General features: G+C 44.3%; 1 protein-coding gene across 1 annotated transcript; it reads right to left on the minus strand.

Moving 5' to 3' along the window:
• Positions 1 to 1,077: 1,077 nt before the first annotated feature.
• SLC5A8 (solute carrier family 5 member 8) lies at positions 1,078 to 26,804 on the minus strand. Its single transcript, XM_049792359.1, has 15 exons — positions 26,472 to 26,804; positions 24,271 to 24,336; positions 20,469 to 20,520; positions 18,831 to 18,898; positions 17,805 to 17,959; positions 16,246 to 16,386; positions 12,085 to 12,214; positions 10,520 to 10,608; positions 9,112 to 9,224; positions 7,710 to 7,777; positions 7,309 to 7,395; positions 6,072 to 6,265; positions 4,735 to 4,838; positions 2,968 to 3,053; positions 1,078 to 1,446 (listed from the first exon to the last, which is right to left on the minus strand). Exons 1-15 carry the CDS (start codon positions 26,802 to 26,804, stop codon positions 1,315 to 1,317), a joined length of 1,818 nt encoding a protein of 605 aa, XP_049648316.1. The 3' UTR covers positions 1,078 to 1,314.
• Positions 26,805 to 27,456: the final 652 nt, after the last annotated feature.

A 27,456-nucleotide genomic window follows, 5' to 3' on the forward strand; every position in this document is an offset into this window, starting at 1 on the left:
TGCAGTACAAAACCAACACAGCGGGTCCCAGCTGTACCAGAAAGCCCCCAGGAGAAGGAAGCAATGGGGGTTTTCACCCTCCCAAACCACCAGTACAGTGCTTGGTCCGGAGCAGATGTGCTGTTCAGCTTCTCTTGGCAGCCCAGCCAGAGGATAAGCCACCTCATGCCCTGCAGCCCTGGAGAAGCCTTCACCAAACGACATCCTCTGCGATCCCTTCCCCGTCCAGGGGGATTGCGCAGCGGACTCTGCCTGCCTGCCTGCCAAAACACACCATGTGCTCTTGCCTGATCTGGACCGACCTTGAACATGTATCCCCAGAGTGACAGCAGGGACTGGAGGAACACAAATGGCTACATGAGGTTTCAGCTCACAGCTCCACAGATAACAGCAGTGGCAGCTGCAGATGCAGCCTTCCCTCTTGTCAAGCACAGCAGCGAGGGCCCTCTTCTTGCATTAACATCTCTGCTGCGCTATGCCCAGCCCGGTGCAAGAGCCATCCTAGGCCAGCACGCTGGGCATGAGGTAGAAGACTGCTGTGGTTCTGCTATATGGCATTAAATAAAAAGCCCACATAGCTCATTTCCTTCATGAGGACCAGCTCTGTAAGGGCAAGACAGGGCAGAAGAGGGAGACGGGGAGTGAAGGGAAGGATATTACTGACTCTTGCCTCTACCCATCACCAAAGACATTGTTGAAGCTTCCAGCAGTGAGCACAGAGGAGGAGATGCAGGTAACCAGGGAACAAGTGGCTTAATAAAACCAAACACATACGACAAAACCAGCAAAATAAATATGCTCTCAGGATCAGTTCCACAAGCGAACCAGATGGCACTAAATACACCTCCTGTACTAAAAGAAGACCCACTGTTTCTTGCAATCTGATAATCTCAGCCCTAATCTCTTCATACTTTCAATGCCTTAAAAGAAAAAAGAAAGAAAAAAAAAACCCAGAAAAACAGCCATGTCTGGGGGAACAGTGCTCTTACCAAATAAAAATTTACTCTGAGAGTGAACCAAGATTAAAAGCAGATATTTTCCAGGAAGCTCAAGAATAGCAGGCAAATATTTCACATAGAAACATTGCCTTAAGGCCTGTCACCAAGATCCAGAGTGAGAGAGAGAGTGAGGAAGTGCAAGAAAAACCTGATTCCTTTCCTGACTAATGTCAAGGTCGTGCAAAGGTGACAGTGCCACGAAGCTCAGCAGACACCTGCCCGTGACCCCAGCAGGGCTGGGAACTGACCCAGCACAGGAATGTCAACAGTGCTTTACTTGACCAAAACTGTCCTCCTGGGCTGCCGGTGCCCCACGTCATATGTGAGGGCCATTGGCTTTGTTCTTATTGCTTGCAATATCCATTTCAATGGGGCTGAAAGCAGGGTTGTCAGTTCCTTCGGCTGCCACAGTAAATGGTTTCCAGTTCAACACTTCCACTTTCTCTGGCTAAAAAACAAAAGACAAAAGCTGTGCTGTGAAGTGGAAGAAACAGTCTTCCTCTCTTTGACCTGCATGCAAGCAGAGTCAGGCTTGACATACAGGATGCCTTGCAGGAAAACACATGTTGGTTGCTGACAGAGCACAAATAGTTATTCATTGCAGTAGCTGGTATTTTTCTAGGGGTATGGAAAGTATGTTATTGCATAAGGTACTAGTTGTGTAAAATGTTCTTGTCACATAAAATGTTATTGTCCTGCAAAGTGCCTGAAGTATTGTTGGGTGTGCAAAGTTCTAATTGCTGTTTTCATGTCTAGTGATCTGTCACCACCAGGTCCTTGAGCTACTGACTCCCAACCCCTGGTCTTTACCCCATCTTTGACATGAAGAGCAGATTAACATGCATCATGGCTTTGATGTTGCAGTGCTGTTAAACATAATGATATGTTGAGCTCTTCATGGACAGGAAGTTGCTCAGTTCCCCCTGATTTTTTTTTAATCAACTTTCTGCATTATTTGTGGTGCCAACCACGTGTTATCCAGCTCCTAGCTGTACAACCAGGCAGACACTTGTTTCTGACTCTGGGCATAAAATAGTATGGCCATGGACATTAGCTTCCATGTGGGTGGTTTGGTTTTCAAAAGACTTCAGGGATTAAATTCCCAGATAGTGAAAACAGATGTTGGCCCATTAAAGACAGTGAATGACAATAACCGGACTCCAGTCCTGACACAGGAAAACAGCGTTACGATAGTATTGTAAAAATCCTTTTCTCTCCCTGGTGTTCATATCCAGAAGCTGAAATACCTGAGATCATACTAAAAGCAGTTGTCATCATGGAGGAAAAACATTTTGCAAACTGGACCATCTCAAAGATATGATCATTGCCTGTACTGTAGCACTCAAAAAACACTGAACAAAGCTGAGCTTAAATGTTCAGCATCCTGAGGATATTGTTTGAAAAGTGATCTATAGTTTATTTAAAAAAAAACAAAAACAACCCACACCAAATTTCCCCTACATTCTCCCTTCTAAGGGATGTTATTACCAAATAAAGTCTCACCTTTTCTTATATCTTATGGAGGGAGCTAGGAAACAGATACACTGACTAGAAATATTTTCTCTTAAACAGTAACCAAAGTTGCAAAAAAAAAAATAATCCAGACTTTAGAGAACACATGTTTACAAACAAAGGAAGCTTTGCTAAGTTCAAAGTGTGCCTTGGGCCAGCTTCCAAGAGGCTAGTGAGGGAGTATTTTGGCAGAAACCTGGAGAACAACTGTCCTTTGTCTCAGCTGCTGCTCTGTTGTTCACTGTAGTCAAGCTGTGGCCAGACATAGCCTCCCTGCCTATGCCAGCTCCTTTACTCCTAACCGCCTTGTGCTCTGCCACTGCCTTAAAGCAGTCAGTCATATCATGCAGCATCAGGTGCTATTCATCCTGGTGGGAAAAAATAAACCAGCGATTTTTTTGCCTTTGTCCTCAGGAGGAAAGATTGATTTATATCAGCGGTGCATAATTACACTTACTGTCTCAGATTTAGACCATGAGAAGTTGGACAGGAAATCTTCCTTGGTCAGCAGGAATTTACGATCTGTGTTCTGCTTTAGTCCTCCTGCAAAATAGGCAGGTTTCAATCAGCCAGGTTTCCACATGCAAATGATATGTCAGAGCCCCGCTATGGGCACCAGGCCAGGTGAGCAGGACGGAGTCATGCAGCAAAAGCCATCAAGCAATCACGGCCTTAAGGATCATTTCTTTACAATGACGTATACCCTGCACCTCTCAAAACATAAAATGATCCCTCAAGGTCTATTTGAAATGCCTTAGCCACGTCCCAGAGTTTCCTAGATCCTCCTCAGATTTCTGATTGTGTAAAAAAAACAGTCATCAGGAAAGGATGAATCCCATACGGCGATATCTGGGACCACCCTGCCAGTCCAGGAGCTCTGGTACCAAGTGCAGCCCTGGAGCCTGAGTGCCAGTCCTCAGCTCCCTGTCAGCAAAACTCCTGTCTCCAGAGTCACCTGCAATTTTTATAACAGGGGGGATGAGGGTTTGATGGGATGTTTGGGCATTTTTAAGGTATGGAAGATTAACTATTCTTGTGGGGGAATGTGTGTGAGAAAGAAAGGAGATGCAGGTGCTAGGAATTAGCTCTGATGGCCACCTGAGGCTTAAATGGGATCTTGTATCACAAAAAGCAGGGTGGTAGTGTGGTTGGGTTAATTCTTTTGGGTTTGGTGGGGGTGACGATGACAGGAATTTCTCATCTGGATTTACTGAGTTGCTCAGTTTTCATGCTTTGTTTCATGGCTCATGAATGAGCCGGTCACAACCTGGTAAGAGGCAAAATTTGTCTACAAGCATCACTATAGCAATGGGAAGAGCTTGTGATGGGAAGAAAGGGGAGAGCAAATCCTCTAGAAACTCACAAGGAAAAGAAAATGGTAGAGGTGTAACTTGTGCTTATTAGTTGCAAGGCACGGGGAAGCTAATGGAACTGATTTTGTCTGCTGGGTTTGGAGTTTCATAGTCCTGAAGTAGGTCAGACTAATATGTCTGAAATCTAAGAGCCTCAAAGATGAGGGCTGTCATAGGAATCTGGCTGGGCATACTGGGGAAAGCTGTGAGAGCCGCTGCTTTTGTGCTATTTCTGCCATGCATGAGCTGGATGACAGGCGCGCTTTGCATCTCACCTAGATGCAAGAATAGTGAGGCCATGGGCTGGAACTGAAGTCCCTGCTCTTACCGGTGTTTTTGCCCCTTGAACAACTAGTATAGGGAAATTGAGAAAGAAGCTAACATAGCCATGCACAGGGTCTGCAGCTCTTGGGTACGTGCTTGGGGAATGTGGTGAAAAGCATGCACTGTACAGGTGCAGGTAATAACCCTTGAGTGCTCTGAACTCACTCAGAGCAAAACTGCTTTTGTCCTCTAGAAGCATGAGTGTATCTGCTTGCTTGGAGTTGTTGCCATGTTCAGAGACAATCCTTAAACCTCCAGTCCCTGCTGGCATCTAATAAAACAGGGAAGGAAAGATGTCTTTTTTTTTTTTTCCCCCCTCTGGTTAAAAAACTGCTGAAACTTCTTTCTATTTAGAAATCTGAAGTAACTTTTGCTGTGAGCAGAGACCAAGAGTGGGGTGCAGAAGGGCTGAGGGGAGGACATGACATTTAGGATGGTAACCTTTACACAGTGTTCGCAACAAGGGCACGGGCACTTCTGTGGCAATGACAGCTCTCTGGTTTGAAAGAGATCTAAGAGACATTCAATCACAGCTCCGGAACAAGTACCTGTTAGGAGGCTGGTAATTATTCCCACAGCCACTGTGATAAGTGTCCCAAGTGTGCTGAAGTAGAGATAAGACAATGAATACCAGTTGTCTGCTAGGGCAGGCCTGAAAAAGAGCAGAAAAAGTGTTAATCTGCGCTGTCCTATTCCAAGCAATTTGAAAATGTTTTCTGTTTCCAGACAGTGTATAAATACTAAGTTACTTCTGATTCAAGCAACCTGGTAGTCTTGAACTACCTCTGTACAATAAAATGTGCACTGCCAGTTCTAAAATTTGCAGGACAAGTTTCTTCATATGGGAGGAGACTGGTCAGTACCGTGATGCAATGCATGGGACAGAGCAGGTAAAACAGGCCAGTCCTGTCTCTGCTAGGAATCTAGTGCAGAGCTGAGCGCTCCAGCTATCCAGATGAAGGGATAACTTCTTTAGAAGGGGGGGACATTATTTAAAGGAGACAAAAAAAAAAAAAAAAAAAAAAAAAAAAAGGTAGGAAATCAACTCTAAACAGCCAGAAACAATAGGGCAACTGTCACAACCCAGGTTACACCTTATTTTGTTCTCCCTGATAATGTGCTCTGTCTGTTGCAACAGTTGCTTCCCCTCAGCCATGAGCAATGCTGGAGGCCTGGTGTGAGAGGTGCAGTATATGAAACTGGATGTTGGGCACCCATGTGTGTACCAGGGTGTCTCTGTTGATTGTACAGTGCTCTAAGGTGTAAGGATTGGGGATCCCTAGAAATGTGTTTGTTTGGCTTCTTTCTGTTCCTGCTGTTCACTATATTGTCATTCATGACTGTTACACTTAATTGTGATTATCCAAAATAAGACATATGGTAATTGCAGAGGGCAGAAAATCCCGTATATTTTGCCCACTACACAGATAATGCCCTCTTCTGAATTTCCTGAAAAGAACTATTTCTGCACAGACAAGCTGTTGTAGGTGGAGCTGTTAAACTGGCAAATTGCCCTTTAACTGCCTACTACTTTAATTCATGTGACAGACGATGGAAGTTAATCCAATAACTATAAATGTTATGTTTTCTTTAACACCATGGTTCCTGGTAAGGCATATTGAAGCCTTTAGACTCAAATATTGATCTGAAGCTTTTCAGATCAACAGGAAGATTCACTTTGACTTCAGTTCTGGGATAACTCAGACAAACTTCACTCTGACGGGAGGAAAAAAAAAAAAAAATCAGAGAAAACTGTTTCATCTTGAAACAGCCTGGTAGGTAAACCAGGGAGGGATAGTTACAGTAACCCAAATGCTAGGCAGATGTTTGTGTTGCTTTAAAACAAATACATGCTTTGTTGATTCCACATGACAAACTTGTATACCTCTCTGTAGTTGGTATGTTGGAGATTCTTGTTAATGGATTTACTGTTGATGTCAAATTTTCTAAAGATATGTTACAGCCTGCAGTTGAGAGATATAGTGGCTTGGTCCTCTCTGGGAGTGGAGGATAAATCTGAGATCCGATTCCAACCCAAAGTGAAATAACAAAGCCACTGGCAAGACCCACAAATGCACCCTGCAAAACAGAAAATGAAATTTGGATTTACATGAAAAATGAAAGTATATTTGAAAAAAACAACACCTAGATGAGTAGGAAACAGCCAAGATAATCTAAACTGTAGGCTCCATAGCAAAAATTAAATATATGGTTGGGGAAGAGCGGTGGAGTTTACATCTTTCCCCTTTTGGGAAATACAGTGTTTACTCACAGCTCCCGAGCATACCTCTTTATTTTGCCACTATGCCTTTACAATCAAAGGATAGCTTTGGGCCACATGGTATATAGGAAAATACTGCTTTATTTGAGGCCCTCCTTGAACAAATACAGAAGCAATTTTTCCTTTTTCTCATGTGATCTGTTTTTGCAAGTGTCTCCTACTTCAGGGTTGGGTTTTTCTAGGCTGACAGCTAGTGATTTTTATTTTACTTTATTTTACTTTTTTAGTATATACATAAAATTTGCAACTGCAAAGAGGTAAAGGTTAATGATCGGTGAACCTTACCAAACAGCAGTCCTGTCAGACTAACCCGTGGACCATATTTCCAAAGTTCGTCAAATATGTTTTTTGATGAAATAGCTTTTTCCTCTGGAAATTATACTTTCATGATACTGAAGCACTCTGAGAACACCCCAATTCAGTTTGCAAGTGCTTGGGAGCCATTTTCCCAGCCTGACCCCCTTTTGCTCAGACAGGCCAGCATCCTCTGAGTCTACTGGGTGTTCAGCTACATCTCAAGACACATTGTTCCCTGCTTCTAAAACTGTGTTTTCCACAAATCCTTGTCAAAGTTTCATTTTTATTCAGATTCTTCCCCCCCCCCCCCCCGGCTTTGGCCATGTAAATCTCTTTATGGGATGGAAATTCAAGTTCTTATACAGCCCTGTTCATCACTTCCTTGGGATAAGGATGAAAGGGAGCAAGGGGAAATGTTCTCATGGAAAGCATCAAAGACATCTCCCTTACTGCCCAACATAAAATTACTGGGGGGAAAGGGGAAAGGAGATGCCCAAAATTATCAATGAATTTTGGATGAACAGGGCTTTAAATTTCTACTTACAATTGCATTTGCAAAGGAGCAGAGGATTCCCAAGGTAAACAGTCCCAAAAGGGGGCCGCCGACCATGCCAAAAATGCTGAGTGCTGCCTGAGGAAGGAAGAGAGTCTGCTATCAGGTGCTGTGCAAGAAAGTTGAAGCCTCCAACATGGTAAGAAAGGAAGATTTTGAGAAGGAAATTATGAGGGGGGGGGGGGTGGGGTGGTTAACTGGTGCGTACTCAGCTGGCAGGACTTGGTATAGTTACATGGGTGCTTAAAGCGCAGGCTGAGCCATGGGCTGTTTGAGGTCAGTACCAAACGAAGAATAAAAACTAATCTCATAATGGTATCCAGCAATTATTTTCTTACATAATTCATGCTGGATCATTCAACATGGGCATGAAAAAGCAGCCTGACACCTACCTGCAGCAAGGTTCCCAGGAGAGATGCCACTGCAGCCATAGCGATGCAGACTCCACCATAAAATAGGCCTGTGTGGGAAAGGCAGAATGATGCGTAAATCTGCCAAAGTTTGAAAATCGCTAATGGAAATGTTTCCATCTAACTCAGCATGGCCCCTGACATCCCCAAAACAAACCTACTAGCATCTGGGGTTTTCTAAGAGAGCCTGATTTGGCCAAAAGGTCAGGTTTCTGTTTACATTAAGAGGAGATCATGCAAACTTGTGAAAATCCTCTTCCTGTGTATTACTAAAGATTAGTCACTGAATGACAGCCATGAATTCGCCATAGTGGCAACACCACATGTATTGTTCATATTTCTCAGCTAATCTCCTGTGTCATAGTCCTTATTTTGAGGGAATGATTTTTGCTTCTCATTCTAAAGTCTTTGTAACAAGAAAGTAAATGCTGGCACATGACTGGGAGGTGGTGCCGTGACAAAGAACATCCTGGGTCATCAGGACATAGTGTTTCTTCCTAGGGCCCATAACACAGGCTCATTTGGGGTTTTTTTCTACCCCTGATGAATTTTACTGCACAAGCAATAGGTTAATTTCACTGTATAATGTGATATGTCAGGCAACTCATGATAAGATCAACAATAATTTTGGCATAAACATTGTTTGCAATAATGTTTAAGAAACTGCTCTCAGGTGAATATATTTAATGCTTGTCACCTGCCACCAGTCTGCTGTGCTCACTGGTGTGGGCTATGACACCACGTTGGGACTGTGGTTTTTCCACACTTACTACAAACACTGCCTCGGGCTACACCTGCAGCTGGTCGCAGACAGTACAACTAGCAGAGATGGCAATCGCGCTTCAGAGATTTAAACCATCTGCTCAGCCTAGTTCTGGCCCTCTTCTTTGAGTTACATTAAACAGAGGAGCTAAACAGACTGAGGTCTGAGAGTATATCAGAGAAGACGTGAAGCTTCTTGTTCTCTGGAATGTTACTGGGACACAATGCTATTGCTCATGTTATCACTCAGTTCAAAAGGTTTGTTACAAAATTGTTTCCTATGCTTCTCATTTTTGACAGAAGAAAGAAAAATAGCATGTGTTTCAGTCTGAGACATTTGGCTTTGTAGTATTGCGAATCAATATTGAATACAGATGCAGTGCATCTTTCCTGCTTAAAGATCAAACAAGATGGCTTTTTTTTCCCTTACGCTCACTTGAAATAGCTTGTCCCCCATTCTGTGTAAAACCTGCACAGCTCATCTCATCTCCCCGAAGTATTTCACCAACATAGTCCCATTGGTGTGAATCCACTTAGTCCTGATTTACACTGCCGCCAGCGAGATCTTAATCGAGCCCTCACTTTGTAAAGCAAAAGTGGAAAAGGTATTTTCCAGACATACTCATCCCCATGGAAATCCATGACAACTTCTTTTCAGAGAGGGATTTGAAGTACGGTCTAATGAGGTCTTCAACAGTCACGGCAGCCAGAGCATTGATGCTGGAGGACACAGTACTACAGAAGGCAAGATTTATACAATTTTTTTGTCTTAGAAGCTGAAATCGTAGATAACAGATGAGTTACTGGCAGAGGGAAACCGCCACTATCTAGACCAGTGTCAGAAAGCTAATTTAACTGCTGTATTGGTTGAAATAACTTAGTATTCCAGGTGACACAGTTAACAGCTTACAAAAGTTTTTCTAAAATAATTGCTCTTAGTGAAGACAAGGCAAATCCTGATGCAAAGACAGGCCTGGAGAAGTCAATGAAAATATCTATTCCATGTGGCTAAGCTGTAAACACTAGTGGTATACATGATACCTTCACAAATGATCTACACAGTATATATCTGGGTAGGTAAAATTCCTACATGCTGGTCACTGATTACTTTGAATGCACTCTCAGAGGAGGATTCAGATAATCTAATTATAGTCACCTAAAAATTAGGCATCTAGTCCAAACTGAACTATTCCAAGCTCCCTATGGGGTCAGAAAAACTAGCACTCCTAAGGCACAAAGCCAGTCAGGTGATCTCGTGTCTATGTGTACCTTGCTCTCACAAGCCACCACCTTCTCCTCAGTGTGAAAAACAAATATCCTGGCTGTTGCCTCTATTTGTGTAGCTACAAGTGCTCAGAACAAAAAAATTATTCTGGTGTCACATTCTTAAGTTTCCTCATTTTTATCTGTTCAGAGCCTTCCTCAAGAGAGGTGATGTTTCTTAAAAAGATGCTCCTTGGGAAAGCTGAACAAAACACTCCCCACTATGGGATAGAAGGGGATGGATTTGTTTCCTTCAGTAAAAATACAGAGTGATTGTTGTTTTCATGGGGTTCATTCAAGGCACTTGGAAGTCCAGGAACTCTTTTGTAAACAAGACTCTAAAGATCAGGGATGAGGAAAGGGAGGTGGCTTTAAAGTTATGCAGGTTTGAAACTGGAAAATTAAAGATGAGCAGTAGGAAATTCTCCCAAACTGTAGCTCTTTTGTGTAAACACCCATTTATAATACTTAAAAATTCCTATAGCAGAGGGACTTTAAAAGCACAGAGAGGAGCATTTGTTAGATCTGTACATTGCGTGTGACCAGCTGTTTCCTCATGTTGCTAGTAGGGAACTCCAAAGAGCTTTGAGTTCTAGGACCTCAGAGAGCCACTGTTAGAAACTATGGATTTTTAAGCTGCATTAGCAAAGATCTTATAGTGCTTTTTTTAAAATTAGCTAGACAAAGAAATGAAATGCAAAAGTGTTATTATAAAAGCAACTTTAGCTGTAACGAAAAAGACACTAGGTTCCAAATTATTAAATTACCTTAATGTTCCACTGTAGGCACTAGCCACAAAAAGCCCTGGCACTCCTGGAAAATTGTGGAGAATGTCCAGCACTAGGTATGGCATTAGCTGAAAAATCCAGAGAGTAAGAAATATTACTATCTCGCCCTACTTCTTTTTGTCACTGTATTATTTTTGTAATACCCTTCTCACTGGCATTCTGCCCAGCTGTTCTGATTTTGAATGTCCCACCTTGCACTATTTATTAGTTTTCTACAGAGAAAAACCAATCCTAAAACATCCACTTGAGATACAGCAAAGTCTGTTTAGACCAGCAGAGGTGAGCATACAGCCGTGCCGTCAGGCTTGGGTTCCAGTGACGATGGTACAGGAAGCTAGCGCTGGGCAGCACGTAGTCTGTATTGTACGTCGCTCGGTTGGGCTCGGGTGCTGCAGTAGATGCTTAGGTCTGCTGTTGACTCCACAAAAAGGTTTTTAGATACAGGCCAATAACCTCAGGGTACTTGAGAACAATTTCCTTATTGGAAACTGTGTGTCATTTGTTGACCTTTGCATGATCTGAGTGCTGGAAAGAGATAAGAATTTTAAGATTTTTTTTCTTCCTGTGAACCATTTTTTTTCACAGACAAGTCGGTCTTTTTAGTATCTTGCTTCCAGTTTTCACCAAAAGAATTTGACTGACAGGAACAACTTAATTTCCTTTGGGTTTTCACCTTAGCTTTCCATATCTCATTTTATTCTACCCTTAAAGACCAGGTAGTCCTGCCTCAGGTACTCTGTTGTCTGTACTCCTCTCTTGGCCTTCCAGCTATCGTCCATGGGGTGTCATCCAGAGCCTGTGATTATAGCCCAGGCATAAACATACAAAAAAAAGACTTGCATGATTTTCTTGGGCCCTGACTCCGGTCGGTCTACGGGCTCCCAGAGCTCTAGTTCCTCAGGTAAATGTGCTGCTCGGGGCCTGTTTAGGGAGAGGCCGTGGTCGGTTACAAGGTGGTTTCCCCACAGCACGGTACAACGCGGTTTGATTGCCCAGCTCTCCTCTGAAGGAGGGAAGGATGCACCATCGCTAGTGAAGAACCGCCTGCTGGTAGCCTTCTTCCAGGTGTATGCTTCAGGCACGATTACGTTTCAAATCTGAAAAGGCTTTCGCCTCCATTGGCGCCGAGCAGTTTAGGTCGGGTGATTACAAAGCAGCTCACTAGGGCCTGCAGTCCCTCACGCGTTCCCCCTCGCTTCTCTCTGAAGCCCCGCTTCACGCAAGGCTGGCACTCCATTTCTGGGTGAAAAACCCCAAATACCCTCACAGGTGGGTGGACCGAGCAGTCTCCACGTGGCTGCTCTCCCTGCTGCCCTCCTCACCTGGCGCTGACAGACCCACAGCGCCGGGACTAAACAGTGCCGAGGATGGGTCTGCTGCTTTCTCCAGGGTTTTCCGTCCCACCACGCTCTCACCTTAATCCGCCAGCATTAGCCTCGCCTGATACGGGACTCGGGCACGTCCTTATTCGTGACCCCCCCGTTGTTACGGCTGTGGAGGAGGAATGCCCCCTCACCACCTTCCCCTGAAAGACGGGACCTTACCTGGTCGAACGCCGACACCTCCTTTGCCATCCACGGGTCGCAGTCCTTGTAGATGGAGTAAAGGGACAGGCCGCACAGCATCGCACAGACCAGGATCACCCAGAGGCCCACTAGGTTGATGTAGAGGGACCTGCGCCAAAATGCATGGACATGCCGCGTCAGGGCCTGATGTCCCGCAAGACCCCGCTGGGGGACAAGCGAGCGTCGTGCCAGCGCTGAGGAGACCTCCCGGTCGATGGCTGCCTGCTGGAAAGGGAGTCACGGTACGTGTCTCCCAGCATTTCACCTGGTGCGAGAGCGCGTTTTTAAATATAAGGAAATTACGCTTCTGGTTTCGGCGGTGCGGTCTGAGTCGCCGACCCCTGACAAAGGCTGCTCAGGTGGTGATGGGAGCAATATACGACAATGATATGGCATCCCCACGTTTCAGCACGTGTGCCGGTTTTACGTTGCAGGCAGCCAGCAAGAAGACGCTCTTCCCGCCTTGCCGCACTTCTTGGGTAAAGACAAACCCCAGACGGATTGGCAAGATGGGGAGCCCCAGATCGAAGTGTGGGTCACCTTTTAGTCAGCCCCAGTACTCCTCAGCTTCTGGAGCTGCAGTGCCACACTGACACGGCGCTGGAGTTACCCTCATAAAGCAACAAATCCCCCGTTTTCCCCCAGAACAGCCTCCACAGGAGGCAGCAATGAGGACCTGGGACCTGGTCTGGAGCCACCTACAGCTGCCGCTGCCGGAGAGCAGGGGGTTGCCACCAACCCCGGGGCTTCCCCTTTAGTAATTAAATAACTTGGAGCCTGGTACGGTCCAGTAACCCCATCGCTTCCCCGTGGCCAGACGGGAGCTTCAGCTAAGGATGAGAGCAGAAATGCGTTTTCACCAGGCGTTATTGCTACTTTTGCCACACACAACAGGCAGCCTCTATTGGCAGAGAAAAACAAATTGTTCTCCTCGCCCAGTGAGGAATTTTCCCTTCCATCTAACTACCCTATCTTCTCAAACATTTCTCAGCTCTTGATAACTCCTGGGTCACAAAGTTCTTCTCACCTAGGGTGGTCAGTTCAAGCAAACACACCCACCTGGAGCTTGGCCTTGAAAAAAAGCATTTCTTTCCTGGCAGCTGCCTCTCCGTTATCTGTGTACCATCAGCCAACAGTGATTTAACTGCCTGATAGATCACACACCTTGGACCTGTGCCAACTGCTAAGACCTCTGCTGGGAGAACCTTTGGTTTCTGAGCAAATATATTCATGCTTGCAGTGCTTCAGGAGGCCTTTTAGTGCTTTCAGTTCCCAAGAAGGTAAGGGGCACCAGCCTTTGGCCTGCTCTAGAGGACCATCAGGATGAATGAAGAAGTAAACCTGCCTTTATAAGCCTCATTAGGCATTGAAATGGACATTTTTTCAGAAAGGCGTAATGTAGATTAACTGGTTGAACCATCAGGTTCATACCATAGAAAAATTATTGACAAGCACAATGTAAACTCTTTAAAAAGACCTATATAAAGAAAAGCTGATTTACACATAGTAGGGGAAACTCTGCATTTATGCTTTGTATTTGCAATTAGGGGTGGTCTAAACACAGAACCAGCAGCACATTACATTTGTCTCTAGACTCATCTAGTAAAAATGAAGTGGTCCTCTTCTTATAGATGCTTACATATTGGTTGGATGTCTTGCATCCATTTAGCTGAAGCTGTTCCTGCATTGGCATAATCTACCTTGATATAAGGCATTCAGAAGCTGATTTAGCACAAAATTTAACCAATGAGTTAAATCAATCAAACTCTTTTGAACAGATGTAATAGCAGTATTAGCCTAGAGCCTGTAGTAAAGATTAGAAAGTCAAGAGGAACATGTGGAAGCAAAAGAAATTGTTTGTCTGAATCTAGCAATTCTTGTTTTCAGACTGCATCAGTGTTTGACAGTAAAAAGAAAGCTGGGGGTTTTTTTCTTCTGATGTACATCCCAGCTTATGGTACACCCTGTGAGTAAGCACTGGAGGATAGTAATTGTACCACTATTGGCAGGAGGTGTTCCCATTAATTCTGGGTGAGTAACGTGGGGTGGAGTTTGGGTGAAGCAGGCACTGTGACTGCGCAAGCCTTATTTTCAGTTGTTTGTTTCAGGCTGGCTCTAAGATTTTTAGCCCTGAAACATACCAGATGATGACCTTGAAAGGAGAGAAAAATGTGTTAGTAGCCCATATTTTTCAGAAAGTTTAGCTCTCCTGCTCTGAGTGCCTGTTATTGTTCATATATGAGCATTTTGTTCAAGTTGCCTAGTTACTGGTTACTGTTTGAGGATGACAGCATGTACTCCTACCTACTGGTGTGTTTCTTGAATGAGACAAAATCCTTTCCCAAAGCCTGAGGAAATTCCTACTCTTGTGCCACTGTTAAAGGCCTTCCCAAAATCTGCAACTTGGGATCTATGAAAGAATTATTTTCTCAGCTCTATTATTTTGCTGTCTCTTATAAAGCCTTACAGTAAGTGCCACAGGGGTACAAAACCCTATTACTTTGACCTGATGACATTTTACACTTTTATGTACAGGATAAATGGCACTAAGAGGTGCAGGCCACCAATGTGACTTGCCAGATGTGTCCAATTACATTTGCAAATGAACTAGTCACCACAGAATGGCAGTGTTTATAGTTGTGACAAGCCACAACCATTATACAAAGTGATTTCTCTGTGCAGGGGAAATACCCTGCACACGTGAGGCAGAAGCAAGATGCCATGGAGTCCAACCACCCACGCCAGCAGGAGAGGACTCTGCTGATTAAGGCTGTTCCACTGCTAATACGGTATGAGCTATAAATCCCTTCCAAGCCCCTCCAGAACCAGAGAGCCTCCAGTCCTGGTCAAAGCTGCTGCAACAGCTCAGAAAATCTGCCCAGAAGCTGCCATGGTGCCAGATTCCCCTTGGCCACACTCTGCTTCTGGGACAGCCTGGAAGTGTCCCTCCTTACAAAGAGGGTAGGGAGAGTGCAAGAGGAGCACAGCCCTAAGTGGAGCAGGTGCTTGGGAAAAACAGTCTCCCTGGCACACAAATCTGGCACAATGTATGCAGCTGTTTTCCTATACGCAATCATGCCAGGCAGCATTGCAGATGTGGGATGCACCTCCTCTCTCTGCAGTGCCAAGAATCTGGAACCCTGCCACATGCCAGAGATTGCGGAGAAGCCACGTGGCGTGTTGGAGATGTGGCACTGTATGCTGGAGATGTGGCTGATGGCGAGCATCAGCATATTCCTGTCTGCAGCGTAAATGGCTGAAAAGTGGATTTTCTTTATTGCCATAAACAAAATATTTCAGTTCTGAACTGTGCATGATTTTGTGGGTATTTTGCTAACTTTATGAAGTGAAAGCCTTCATAAAATTCCTTCTCTGTATGTCACTGTATTATAGAATTTATAGGGACTACGGTTATGATGTGCTTTAGGTATTTCTCCTATAAATGGACTTTATGAGCTTGCTAATAATTCTTAAGTCCTGAGTTGTGAACTACTGGAATGAAACTAAAGATAAAGGTAAGATAATAGAGTTAGTAAATGTACTCCATTCTAGAGTAAAGGCTGATCAGAAATGTTTAAATTCAAGGAAAACAGAACTCTCTGCCAGTTTCCCTCCCTAGTGAATTCCTAGAAAAAAAAAGTCATGATTATTATGAAAACAAAATATATGATTTCTCAGCAATTTTATCACTGAATAAAACATTACTGCACTTTCTCATGCCTATACTCATCGGTATGGAAAAAATTTTTAGTCTTTACTTATACAAAATTCCTACAGAATGATTTAGGTTTAGCACTGTAGCAATTCAAGATGTTGTCTTGATATGGCTTCAGCACAAGTACTGTATTATTTGGTCTTTAGGTTGCATATAAACTTAATGCAGCTATTTGTATGCAAGAATACTGGCACAGTAAAACATTCTGGCACAAAGTTCAATGTTATTGCAATTATATGTAATTCAAAACCCAGTATTTATTGTGCTGATTTGTCTTCTACCTGGTCCACAAAAGAGAAAGCAAAAATTGTTACTCTTTACAAATGGTTTTTATAGACAAAAACCATTTCTTTAAAAAAAACCTCCCTTATAAAGAACAGTCACTGCTCAATTCAGACATTAAGAGTTACTGTAGGCAGACTTACATTTTTGCATGGAACCTGCTTTTGCATGCGATGTATCTCTGTACTTGAGACTGGTTGACCCCGTATATGGCAGTCCATGTGAAAGTCCCACCTATAACAATCGTCCAGAAGGTGTGCCTTTGCAAAGGATTGGGATCAAAGCTACAAGGAGAGGGAAAAGAGAAAACAAATTCAGAATATGAAAATCTTCTCATTATGGGAAGACCTTAATGCCTAGGAGAAAAAATTTCCCCATACTTACTCTAATACAAACTCTCTTAATTTGGCCAGATCTTGAGCATTCAGATACTCCAACTTTAAGTGAAATCACAGAAAGCAAATTTTAAAACTCAGAGCTGAAATCTGATCCAGTGAAACACTCTGATCTGTCCAAAGGTGAAGTTTAACTAACTTATTTGCCTATAAACTACAGTCTGAAGTAAAGCTGTATGATGCCTGTGACTGTTCTGATGAAATGATGCTCCAGTAAAAAGTCTAATATGCCTGCTTATCTAAAGGGACATGAGTGTAACATCAATATAAAGGTGTGTTTGCACGCCCAGCCTTTGGGTACAGGGCCTCTGTAAAACATTATGCTGGTTTAGCACTAAGTGAATAACAGAGTTTAGATGGCTGTAAATATATATATTTTTTTTTTTTTAAATCACTCTTTAGCAATAAATGATACTTATCTTGGTGAACAACGTAATATTATTTCATCTATTACGTGCCTTTATTCCTTTTCTTTTTCCATCTGTGAACTCTGTGATTGGGGGAAGAAGCAATGCAGCATAACCACTGCAAATCAGCCAAACAGATTGAAAAAATGACCATTCACAAGAAAAAGAAAATACCCACAGATGAATGATTTACTGGAAAACTTCATGAAGAATTTTACAGAACAACCTGATTAATATTGTGAAATGATAGACAAAAGGCCAAAAGGTAATTAATACTTGTTGCACTAAACTTTCACTAATGGCACTGGGTGAAGTTTCTCAGCAGAATCACCTATTCATCAAAAGTACAATAACTTTTTTTTTTTTAACTTACATCAGTTTTTGAGTCAACACTGTCAGAATGAGTATTCTTGACCTTGCAAGATCATATTTCTAGGTTATGATTAGTTACAATAATGGAGGTTAAAATAGTATTAAAACTACTTTTAATTTTTCTTTTAAGGAAAAGAAGAACATTTCCCTTTTTCAGATTAGATAAAAAAATATTATTTTCCCAGTTGTTTTGGTTCAGTAGCTTAAATGACAAATCAGCTGTTTGCAAGTTGTAGGTATAAATATGATTCTCCTCTCCTATTAACCATTCACTTTCAGTGGAATCCAAAATGTATCCTTAAAACACCTACTTGAAAAAATAAAAAGGATTTTCTCCTTACAGGATTTTGCATGGTGTAAAACATAAAAAATATCCCTCAAACTAGGTAAGCTTGTTTAAAAATATATAAGAATTAGGTCACAACTCCTGCCCTCCTCCTCCTTCAGTAGCAATTTAATTTCAGAGTTAGTCACATAGGCTCTATTTGTAGGAATGAAGAGGGACATCATCTGCAAGTACAAACTCACTCCCAGAAGTTTAATCTTCCTCCGTAGTAGGAATCATTTACAATGCGTCCAATTCCCTCCTGAACCACCACAGCTCGTATAATCACAGATGAAAATCCAGCGACCATGATGCCAACTTGGAAAACGTCTGTCCACACCACTGCCTTCAGACCACCCTGCATGAGGAACAGCACGTATCAGGTACAACAGGGCAGCAGCACTCTTGCTTTGCACTCACATTCAACTAAGAGAAATGTTACTAGCCGTATTATGCATAATAGATGAATTTCTTCTTCTTTAATAGAAATAATTCTGTACTGGAGTGTTTAGGAATGCATCCTGGAACCTATTCAGGACATCCTGGCCCTTTTTTGAAGTGCACTAGAATTTACTTTGGCCATACACATAGTTTAATTCAGTATTTCCTCCATCACATAACCTGGTTCAGAAGCTTTTATCAAAAGATAAATTGGCAGACAGTGCTCAGCTTACATGTATACAGTACCACTCACTCCAGAAGGCATACCATTCATGTGAATAAAAATAAACATGATTTAATCCAACATATACAAATAAATTTGTCACTGAGGTTCCATTTAATAATTCCTAGACACTTGGTCAATTAACACTAATCTAAAGACCAAGCTGTTCATGTGGCACTTGCTATTTTCAGTGGCTCTATTCAATAACAGACAGGACTATTATCGTTGCAATAAGCAGGTGCTTGACAAATTACACAGCTAAACACTACTAGATGAGAGGAAAAAATCACAGGAAGATTTTTAGGAAGGGAAATCTATCTTCTTGATGTTCTTTCAGCAACAACAGAAGTTTGAATGTATCAAAACAGAAAAGGTTTGAGTCACATAGTGGCTACCTTTGCATCCAGAGAAGTCCCTGGGTGAATATGGCCCTGTGGCTACAGCTACGCTGTGAAATGTACTTCCATGGGCTAAGCCAGTTATTAGGCTACTTTTCAATATATTCCCTGTTTGATGTGATTGGTGAAAGGAACAGAGGTTTTTCTCGGCCAAAGGGCCCACGTACCAGTGTGCAGTAGAAAGTGCAGACCACGCCAGTCGCCACCACTGCACCCCACAAGTCAAAGCCAGTGACTGAAAAAGAGGGAAATGGCACCAGTGTGAATGACACATTGGGGACAAAAAACCTGAAGGTGGATTTTTCACCCTGAATCCGGTTGTTGAAAAAAACTAGAAATAAGTTAAATGCAAAAGTAGGAGGTAAAAATGGCAATGAACAGATTAGTGTGTCTATACCGGAGAATTCACCCTAACCAGTTCTAAAAATGAAACAGTTGTTACAGAGATTGGAAAGTGCTAAAAAGTTAGATATATTTCAGGATCTAAGAAGCTATTTGTCTTTAATGTGAAAGCTGCCAAACAATGCATCCAATACGTTTGTAGGCCCCGAATCAGGAAGGTTTTAAAACACGTCCTTCCTCGAAGCGCCTGGGTAGTCCCACAGAGTCCTTAGGCAGGGATTTAAGCAAGTAAACAGCATGGCGATGCTCCACGGATGCAGGGTGCTTCAAGCATGGTCTGAAAGAAATGTCTCAGACTAAAAGCCTTTCTTTTATTCTTCTTTCTTTTAGGGAAACATGATAGTATGTCTATGCCAGACCACACTGTGCTGTAGCTGGCGTACAGGCTGTCACTGCCGCAGCTTGGCACGCTCTCGTGGCACCAGGCAGGGTGCTCGGGGGCTCCCCGACAGATAGCTCAGGCTAATGAGGACTGCTGCAGCAAAGCTAATGAAAAACAATGCTTCCAGTTGGGAGCCAGCTAGGGCATCGCTTGGTTTAGCATGTATTTGCAGGGCAAATGTAAACATCAAGGACATAAAACCTGTGGGACTTACACCCTGGAGGAGACCAATGCAGACAGCATTGGGGTTTTTTCCTTTTTTTTTAGTGAACAAGCCAAAAAAAACCCCAATGAACAGAACAATTGTGATTTTCATTCTAGCCAAAATGATTCATTTTTTATTTGCATTTTGTTATTGCCTTTTCTTGCCAAGTGGACAAATTAATTGTGTCAGTTTAAAAGTTTCATTTGGCTCCACATAAAAGCTTTTTTCCCCCTTTAAAAAGAAATGCGGCTCATTTTCAAAGCAGAGAGTCATTTTGAAGTAGAAAATGGAAATATTTAATTTTGTAAATATCACAACAAACATCTTAAGTTGACTATCTCTTTGCTGTTGATTTGGTTTTCCTGGCATAATGATAGGCCAAGTTAAAGAGTTCAAGGCGGCTCAAAACCATATTTACAGAACTTTTGCCTGGCTGTCCTCTTCAAGAAGAGCACTTAACCAGGGAAGTTAAATGTGTGTTTAGTCTCTGCATTGACTTCAAAATTTACTTAAGTCTTCTTAACTTTTCTGAATGTAGCCATTACCTAAGGATATTGCATGAGAGGTAGAGTAAATGAGAGCAGGCTTTCCCCTTGAGCCTCTTCTATAATTCCTTACAGGTAAGGATTAAGGGACTAGGATTACAAATGGGAGGCCTTCTATCAGAGTTCCCATCAGGATCAACAGAAATCTCACAAGACTTCACAGTCAAGCCTTGAGCTATATTTTTAGGTGTGCATTACCAAAAAAAAGCATACCAGTACTATATGCAGAAAAAATTATAGCCGTAGAACAGTTGCAGTGTACTCATCTTACCTTGATTTAGTGCTAAAGCTGGAGCATAAATGACAATACCAGTGTATAAAGTCTAGAAGGGGAAAAAAGATATAACATCAAAATAAATGTAAATTCCTGGAAAGGTGATAGCTTTCTGAGACGATTTCTTTTCAAGCATTTATGCAGTCTATATTTCCTAAATTCATAACTGTTGAGAAATAATTCCAATTGTTAGAAGATGAATGTCTGAGACAAACCAGCACTGCAGTCTCACAGGCTAGTGTTCTTAAAAATAAATACCAGGGACTCTTAAATACCAAATCCCTCTTCAGCTTCTCCTGGCCTTTATAATTAACTTATTTTATTGCTTTAAAACTGCAGTCATACAGCAGAAACAGGAGCAAGAGGAAGTTGATGAGGTTTACACACGGTTTGCCAAGGAATTTATTACAATTTATTTTCTCAGTCTTGGGATCAATATGCCTCTCAGTATGCAACTATAGTGCACGTGAGTAAGAACAAAAAATACAGCATTAGTTAGTCATTATGGATAGCATTATAAGGAGTTACACTCCTGTAAGATGAAGCCATGCATGACTATCAGCAGATCTGTATTTTCACCCAATACAGTAAAGATAGAGACAAATCAAGGAGCTACTCCATCCACTTTTGTGGGCATAATGGGATTCATACACGGATACTCTCTATAATTTCATTGTGTCTATTTTTAAATCCTGTTTGCTTTTTTACCACTGTCATTACTGTCTTGTACTAGTAGGACAAATTGAACTGCGATGTGGTTCAGAGGAATACAGCTTGCAACATGCAGACAACTTCTGCGAAGGTCAGTGGTCTTGATTCAAAGAATCTAAATCACAGTCAGGTCCCGAGCTGACTTGCATCAGCTTTCCATGGCTGAGCTCTTCTGACTACCTGATTTACAGGGGTGGGACTTGGGCATGGAAAAGCAGCAGAATCAGATGTCATCCAGCTTTCAGCAAGCCTTTGGCCTTCCTGCGAGCGTGGAGTCTGCCCTAGGCACAGGTGGTAAACCAGAGCAAGATGGCTAACAGCTGGATTACTTGCTGTGGCTTTCGAGCAGGTCAAAGTCAGTCCCTGTGGTGGAGTGGTGGAGCTCTACCACGTGCCCAGCAGCTATGCTGGGGAGAGAGCCAAGAGGTAACTGGAGTGAGCTGTAATCCAACTATGGGAGGAAATTAGTATGGAGGGGCTGCTTCACCCAGCATGACCGGGTTGCCCTCACCCTCTGCTGCACACCTGCTACAAGCACATGCCAGCAAGGATGGTGGGGCCATTGGGAAAATAGTTATTCCTACCCGTGTACCACTCCCCGCCTGTGTGTGCGCATGTTTGTTTCTCTCCGTGCCGTGAGTCCTCTCTAGGTTTTCCTATATAGCTTGTGTGCCAAGAAAGCTGCCAGTCCTGAGCAGTCCCTGGTGAATGTCTCCGCAGAACTAGCCGCATCACTTCACAGCCAACTACTGACACTTGTCACACCCAGTCAATGTTTGACTTGCTGTCCATACGGTGACTGTCAGCGTGTGCTGCTGAATCATAGAATGGTTCGGGTGAGAAGGGTCCTTTAAAGATCATCTAGTCCGTGTCTCTGCCTGGGACAGGGACATCTTCTGCTAGACCAGGTCACTCAAAGCCCCATCCAACCTGGCCTTGAACACTGCCAGGGATGGGGCAGCCACAACTTCTCTGGGCAACCTGGTCCAGTGTCCCATCACCCTCACTGCAAAAAATTTCTTCCTTATGTCCACTCTAAATCTACCCTCTTTCAGTTTAAAACCATTACCTCTTGTCCTGTCACTACAGGCCTTGGTAAAAAGTCTCTCTCCGCCTTTCTCATAAGCCCCCTTTATATATTGAACGGCTGCAGTAAGGTGTCCCCACAGCCTTCTCTTCTCCAGGTTGAACAATCCCAACTCTCTCAGCCTTTCCTCACAGGAGAGGTGCTCCATCCCTCTGATAGTTTTCGTGGCCCTCCTCTGGACCTGCTCCAACATCCCCCAGTCTGTACTGATATTGGGGATTGCCCTGACCCACGTGCAGGACCTTGCACTTGGCCTTGTTGAACTTTATGAGGTTCGCATGGGCCCACTCCTCCAGTCTGTAGAAGTACCTCTGGATGGCATCCCTCCCCTCTAGTCAATCAGCTGCACCACTCAGCTTGGTGTCATCCACAGACTTGCTGAGGGTGCACTCCATCCCACTATGTCATTGATGAAGATACTAAACAGTATTCGTCCCGGTACAGACCCTTGAAGGACACCACTCATTACTGGTTTCCATTAGGACATTTAGCTGTTGACTGCAACTCTTTGGACGCAACCATCCAGCCAATTCCTTATCCATCTAATAGTCTATCAATCAAACCCGTATCTCTCCAAGCCTGCTAATTCAGGAATTCAGCATAAGAAAGTGGCTTTCTCATACACAGCAAACAAGTGCCAGACGCTTTGAACCACCAGAAATTAAAATCTGTCACAAGTATGATCACATTTTTGTGTAAATTAAAACAGGACTGATGATACAATCTTTCCACTTCTTCAGTTGTTTTTCAGGTTGTATTACTACATATCCTTTTTTTTTCTTCGTTTAAACACATGCCAATATTCACAGAACAGTTAAAATTACACCATTAAAATCTTGGGGGGGGGTGTCCTTTCCTCACTATTCTTTTCATTATTCAGGTTAAGTTTGTAGTGATTGGCACAGAAAGACATGTATAGATCTTTAGTTAATTTCCTTGAGCATCTATTTAAGTTGTATAGAATTAATTTTCTGATCTTTGCAAGCAAAGATTATGCTTGGCTTGTTCCAACTTATGCAACTGTGATGTCTTCATATTTGCTCATGAAGCAGTGTCAGGATTGACACATGCTAGCACTCTACTTTTCCTGTGGGCTTGCGTATCTGTAACTGTCAGCTAAGCAGCACTGTTCAAATAAGTAGTTAGCACTGCATTGACCACCACCTTATTGGTGCAAGTGTGATTGCCCTGTAACTCCTGGTGTGTCTTAAAAATACAAAAACCGGCAAAAAGCAAGCAGGTAACTTGAAAAGCTTTCTGATTGTATATTCATTCTTGCTTTGAATTGCCCCAAAAGTCCACTTCAAAATTGTGAAAAGGACACATTTTTATTTCTGGTGCATTTGGCACACACTCACTGTACATTTAAAAGCTGTGGTCTCATACTGACTACCACAGTGGGCTGGCTACAGCAAACTGCACCAACAATAATTTCAGGGACTGCTTTAGTTTAACATTCCCCAAGGCAGTAATTTCCTACTTCTCAGTTTGCAGACACCCAGGTTTTTTTCCAGCAGTGGTGGTGCAAACCCTTGTGCAATAAATGACAGCTCCTGACAGCTTGTTTTGTCACCTTTCACAGACCCCTGAGAATTAGTCAGACTCCCAGAATCCATGCACCAGAGGATGAAAACTGCCGCTGTAGATAATTGGGGCATGTTTACATTTTGAACCCATTGTGGGTTTCTCCAGCAGGCAGGCGAACAACTGCTCTTTGCACTGCTACCCTGCAGTGAAGGGTCGCTCGTCTCCTGGCATGGCGCTGATGCCAAGTGATTGCTCTGGGTGCTCAACAATGAACACAGAGACCCAAGGGGCAGGTAGCCCAGCATCCACTCCCCACCTCATTGCTTTGGAGCGGAAAGAGCTTTGTTGCTCCCACTCCCAGCCACCCGTGCACTGCGGTAACCTCATCAACCATTCAGAGAAAACAGTTGTTGCACTAAGCTGAAGAATTGTGATGGCTACGAGGACCGCAGAACAGCTTTGAGGTTTACTTGCCGTTTGTATAATGAAGAGGATCGTTCCACAGAGTCGCAGGTATTTATTAAATCGAAGCTCTAAATACTGCAAAAGAGAATAAAACCCAAATGTTTATAATGAAACTTGGCAATATTGATAGGACTAGAGTGAAGCAATGAGCAATACAGGAAGGGCATAGTGTCGTTTTTATATTTTCATGAATGGCCAAAGCTCCTAGGCACCTTGACTGATATCTCTTTCAACTTGAGTTGCTATTTTTTTACAAACCTCACCTCTGGGTAATAACACGCCAGCAAGTGAAGTAGACATAAGCTAGTCAGTATACGATGGAGTCTGCAGAATGGAAACTGGTGCTACCCTGCTGCCCCAAGGCACTCAGTAGACAAGGAGCTGTTCACCGTGACCTGGCAAAGACCAGCACATATTATCACAGAATCATTGAATATCCTGAGTTGGAAGGGACCCACGAGGATCATCGAGTCCAACTCCTGAATGTGCACAGGGCAACCTAAAAGTTCACAGTGACATACCAGCAAACAACAGAACCCACTTGCGTTGTGAAATCAGAGAAAAACATTACAGCTATTCCTAAGCCTTAGTCGATTTGGAAACTCTGGCATTAAGTGTGGTTCCATCTGAACTGCTGTGAGAGAGGACAGAAGGTTTTCAGTGGTCAGTGGCACCCTCCATGGTATCCTCACCTGCACTGCCCAAAGCAGCCTGCCATATCCCAGAGGTTAAGTGGAAATCCAGCCTTTTGCAAAACAGGAACCCTCACTTTTCTATCTAGCCTGGGACAGCGCAACCTCGGTATGAATTTGTCATGCTGTAGGGCAGGTTTCTTTCCACCATCTGTCCGAACAACCCTCTAGGGTGTGTGGCTGTACAAAAGGGATCTCCTTTGCCTGCCGATCTGTTCAATCGACACAGACAAACACTGAAGTATCTCAAAGTCCTTACTCGTGAATTGAGCATTTAAAACGTGATCTGTGAGCATGTCCACGCAGGGAATCAGTGCTGAACCCCCGGACAGACACAAAAAGCTGTTTAATCTCTGAACTCTGTCCACAAATAGAAGATATATCTTTTATAGGTGCTTTACTCTGATTTAACCCTAAGATTATCAGTGCATTTCCAGTCACAATTATAAGTCTTTATTTAAAAGAGCCCTATTTTAAATATCATCATAACTGGCAGTCCAAAGATTAGTAGTTTAAAACACACTGGAAGCCACCAGAGATTTCTGTTGGTGAATTCTTATCTAAATCTACCAACAGAAGCCTTGTTTTCGGCCTCCAGTGCTTCAACACCCCTGTTCAGTGTAATAACATGCTAAAGAAACAAAGTAGCTGGCCAAGGACTTTCACCTGCACCGATGCCCCCTTTCCCAATGTCCTCTGTGAAAAGAACAATTTGCCTCCAAATCTGCAGCTACGAACTATCTCCATGCAGGAAGATAAACAGGTTGCACAGACCTTCTCAGTCAGAAGAAAGTCCTGACAAGGTGTTTCCTCACCCCAAAACAGTCAGACTTGACCTGCGATTGTCCCACCACCCCAGATGTCTCTGTGCTGCCAGCTATGGCTTTAACTTACACGCTGAGCTGAAGTCCAGCCCAGCCACTTTTTGGTGGAACTCCTGCAGACACAGAGCGCTTACTGACCTCCCTGTATAAGCATAATGGAGAAGACATTCAGCAGCGTGAACAGCCTCAGGTGGAAAGGGTGTCTCCGCCAAATCTCTAGGAACAGCACAAATATATAGTCTGCTCGAGGGGGACATTCATGGCTGCACCTAAGCATAGAAACCTATCTGGAGGGAGCGTGATGTAAGAACTCTGGTTCCTATGTTAGATGCTTTTGCACTCTGCTCTTGGCATATTAATTACACATCATTAACCACATATCACCATCCAAGCTGCACGAGGATTAATCCACATGCTGAACTGAGTATCTGGAGTGAGGGAACAAATCTGGGCATGGTGCACAGCTCCTGAGCCAAGACAGCAGGGTTGAGCATCTCGTCTCTGCGAAGGGAGTTTGGGCAGACTTGGGGACAGAGCAGGTTGCAGCCTGCTCTTGGCATTGTGGAGATATGGAGCAGCACAGAGTGCAGGGGGATTTGGGGGAAGAGGCTGAGGGGAGACACGTAGAAAGCAGGCATAAGAAGCCCCCCAGCTCCCTGAAGGCTGTGGAAAGGCGCCTTCCACTCCACCTTACCTCGTAGGTGCTGGTAATGCCCAACCTGTAGAAGACGGGCAGGAAGATCTCGGCGCTGCACAGCACCACCAGGCCATAGGTGATGGCGAAGATGCAGAAGATGGCACCGTAGCGGTAGATCTCGGCAGGGGTGCCCAGCACGGTGATCGCTGACATGAAGCTGGCGGTGAGGGAGAGCGCGACGGGGAGGGCGCTCATGCTGCGGCCCCCCATGAGGAAGTCCTTCGAGGACTTCTGGCCCCCTCCCACGAAGGCGTAGTAGACCCCGATGGCGGCCGAGACCAGCAGCATGGCCACAAAGACCACGTAGTCCCAGACGGTGAAGCTCGCCATGCCAGCGGAGGGACTCGCTCTTGAAGACGAAGACCTGCCCCAAAATCAGAGGGGCAGCTGCTGTCCCCTCAGGGCCGGCACGGGGAGGGAAGACGGGGGGGGGGGGGGGGGCTGGTGCAGGAGGTCGGTTGTTCCGCGGTACCGTGCGCCCCGCCGGGGCAGATTCGGTGCGATCCGGTACCGTTCGCCCCGCCGGGACAGGTGCGGTGCGGAACGGTCCGGTACCGTTGGCCCCGCGCAGGCGTGCGGGGCGCGGGGCTGCAGCGCGAGTGGCGGAGCCGGGCCGCCGGGCGGGCCCTTATACGGTGCCGGTGCGCGCTCCTCCCCGCGGCGGTGAGCGCCCCCGCGGAGCGGGAAGGGGGCGGCGATCCCCGCGGGGCGGCCCCGGCCCCGGCCCCGGCCCCGACCCCGGCCCCGGTCCGGGCTAATGCCGCCCGCCCCCGGCCCGTCCCCGCGGGCAAGCCCGGAGGGGGTTACGGCGCAAACGTGGGTCGCGGTGCGGGGCTTTGGGGAGAGAGGACAGTTCCCCGGGACGGTATTTCTTACCCTGCTTCGTCCCATGGCCGCTAACGAAGAAGGGGAAGACGTGGTTTCATAGATATGTTTCTACGGGTTGAGCCGTCTGGAAGATAACTCGCTGAATCCGATCTCA

The sequence above is a fragment of the Accipiter gentilis genome, chromosome 34 (assembly GCF_929443795.1).
Source record: "Accipiter gentilis chromosome 34, bAccGen1.1, whole genome shotgun sequence".
In the NCBI taxonomy this organism is placed as follows: domain Eukaryota; kingdom Metazoa; phylum Chordata; class Aves; order Accipitriformes; family Accipitridae; genus Astur; species Astur gentilis.

Coding starts and splice junctions, on each gene's coding strand:
- SLC5A8 (XM_049792359.1), bottom strand. CDS start 26,804: ATGGCGAGCTTCACCGTCTGGGACTACGTGGTCTTTGTGGCCATGCTG. Junction 20,521..24,270: donor TCCTCTTCATTATACAAACG/GCAAGTAAACCT, acceptor TTCCCCTTCTAG/ACTTTATACACTGGTATTGT. Junction 7,778..9,111: donor ATGGATTTCCATGGGGATGA/GTATGTCTGGAA, acceptor TTTCCCACACAG/GCCTATTTTATGGTGGAGTC.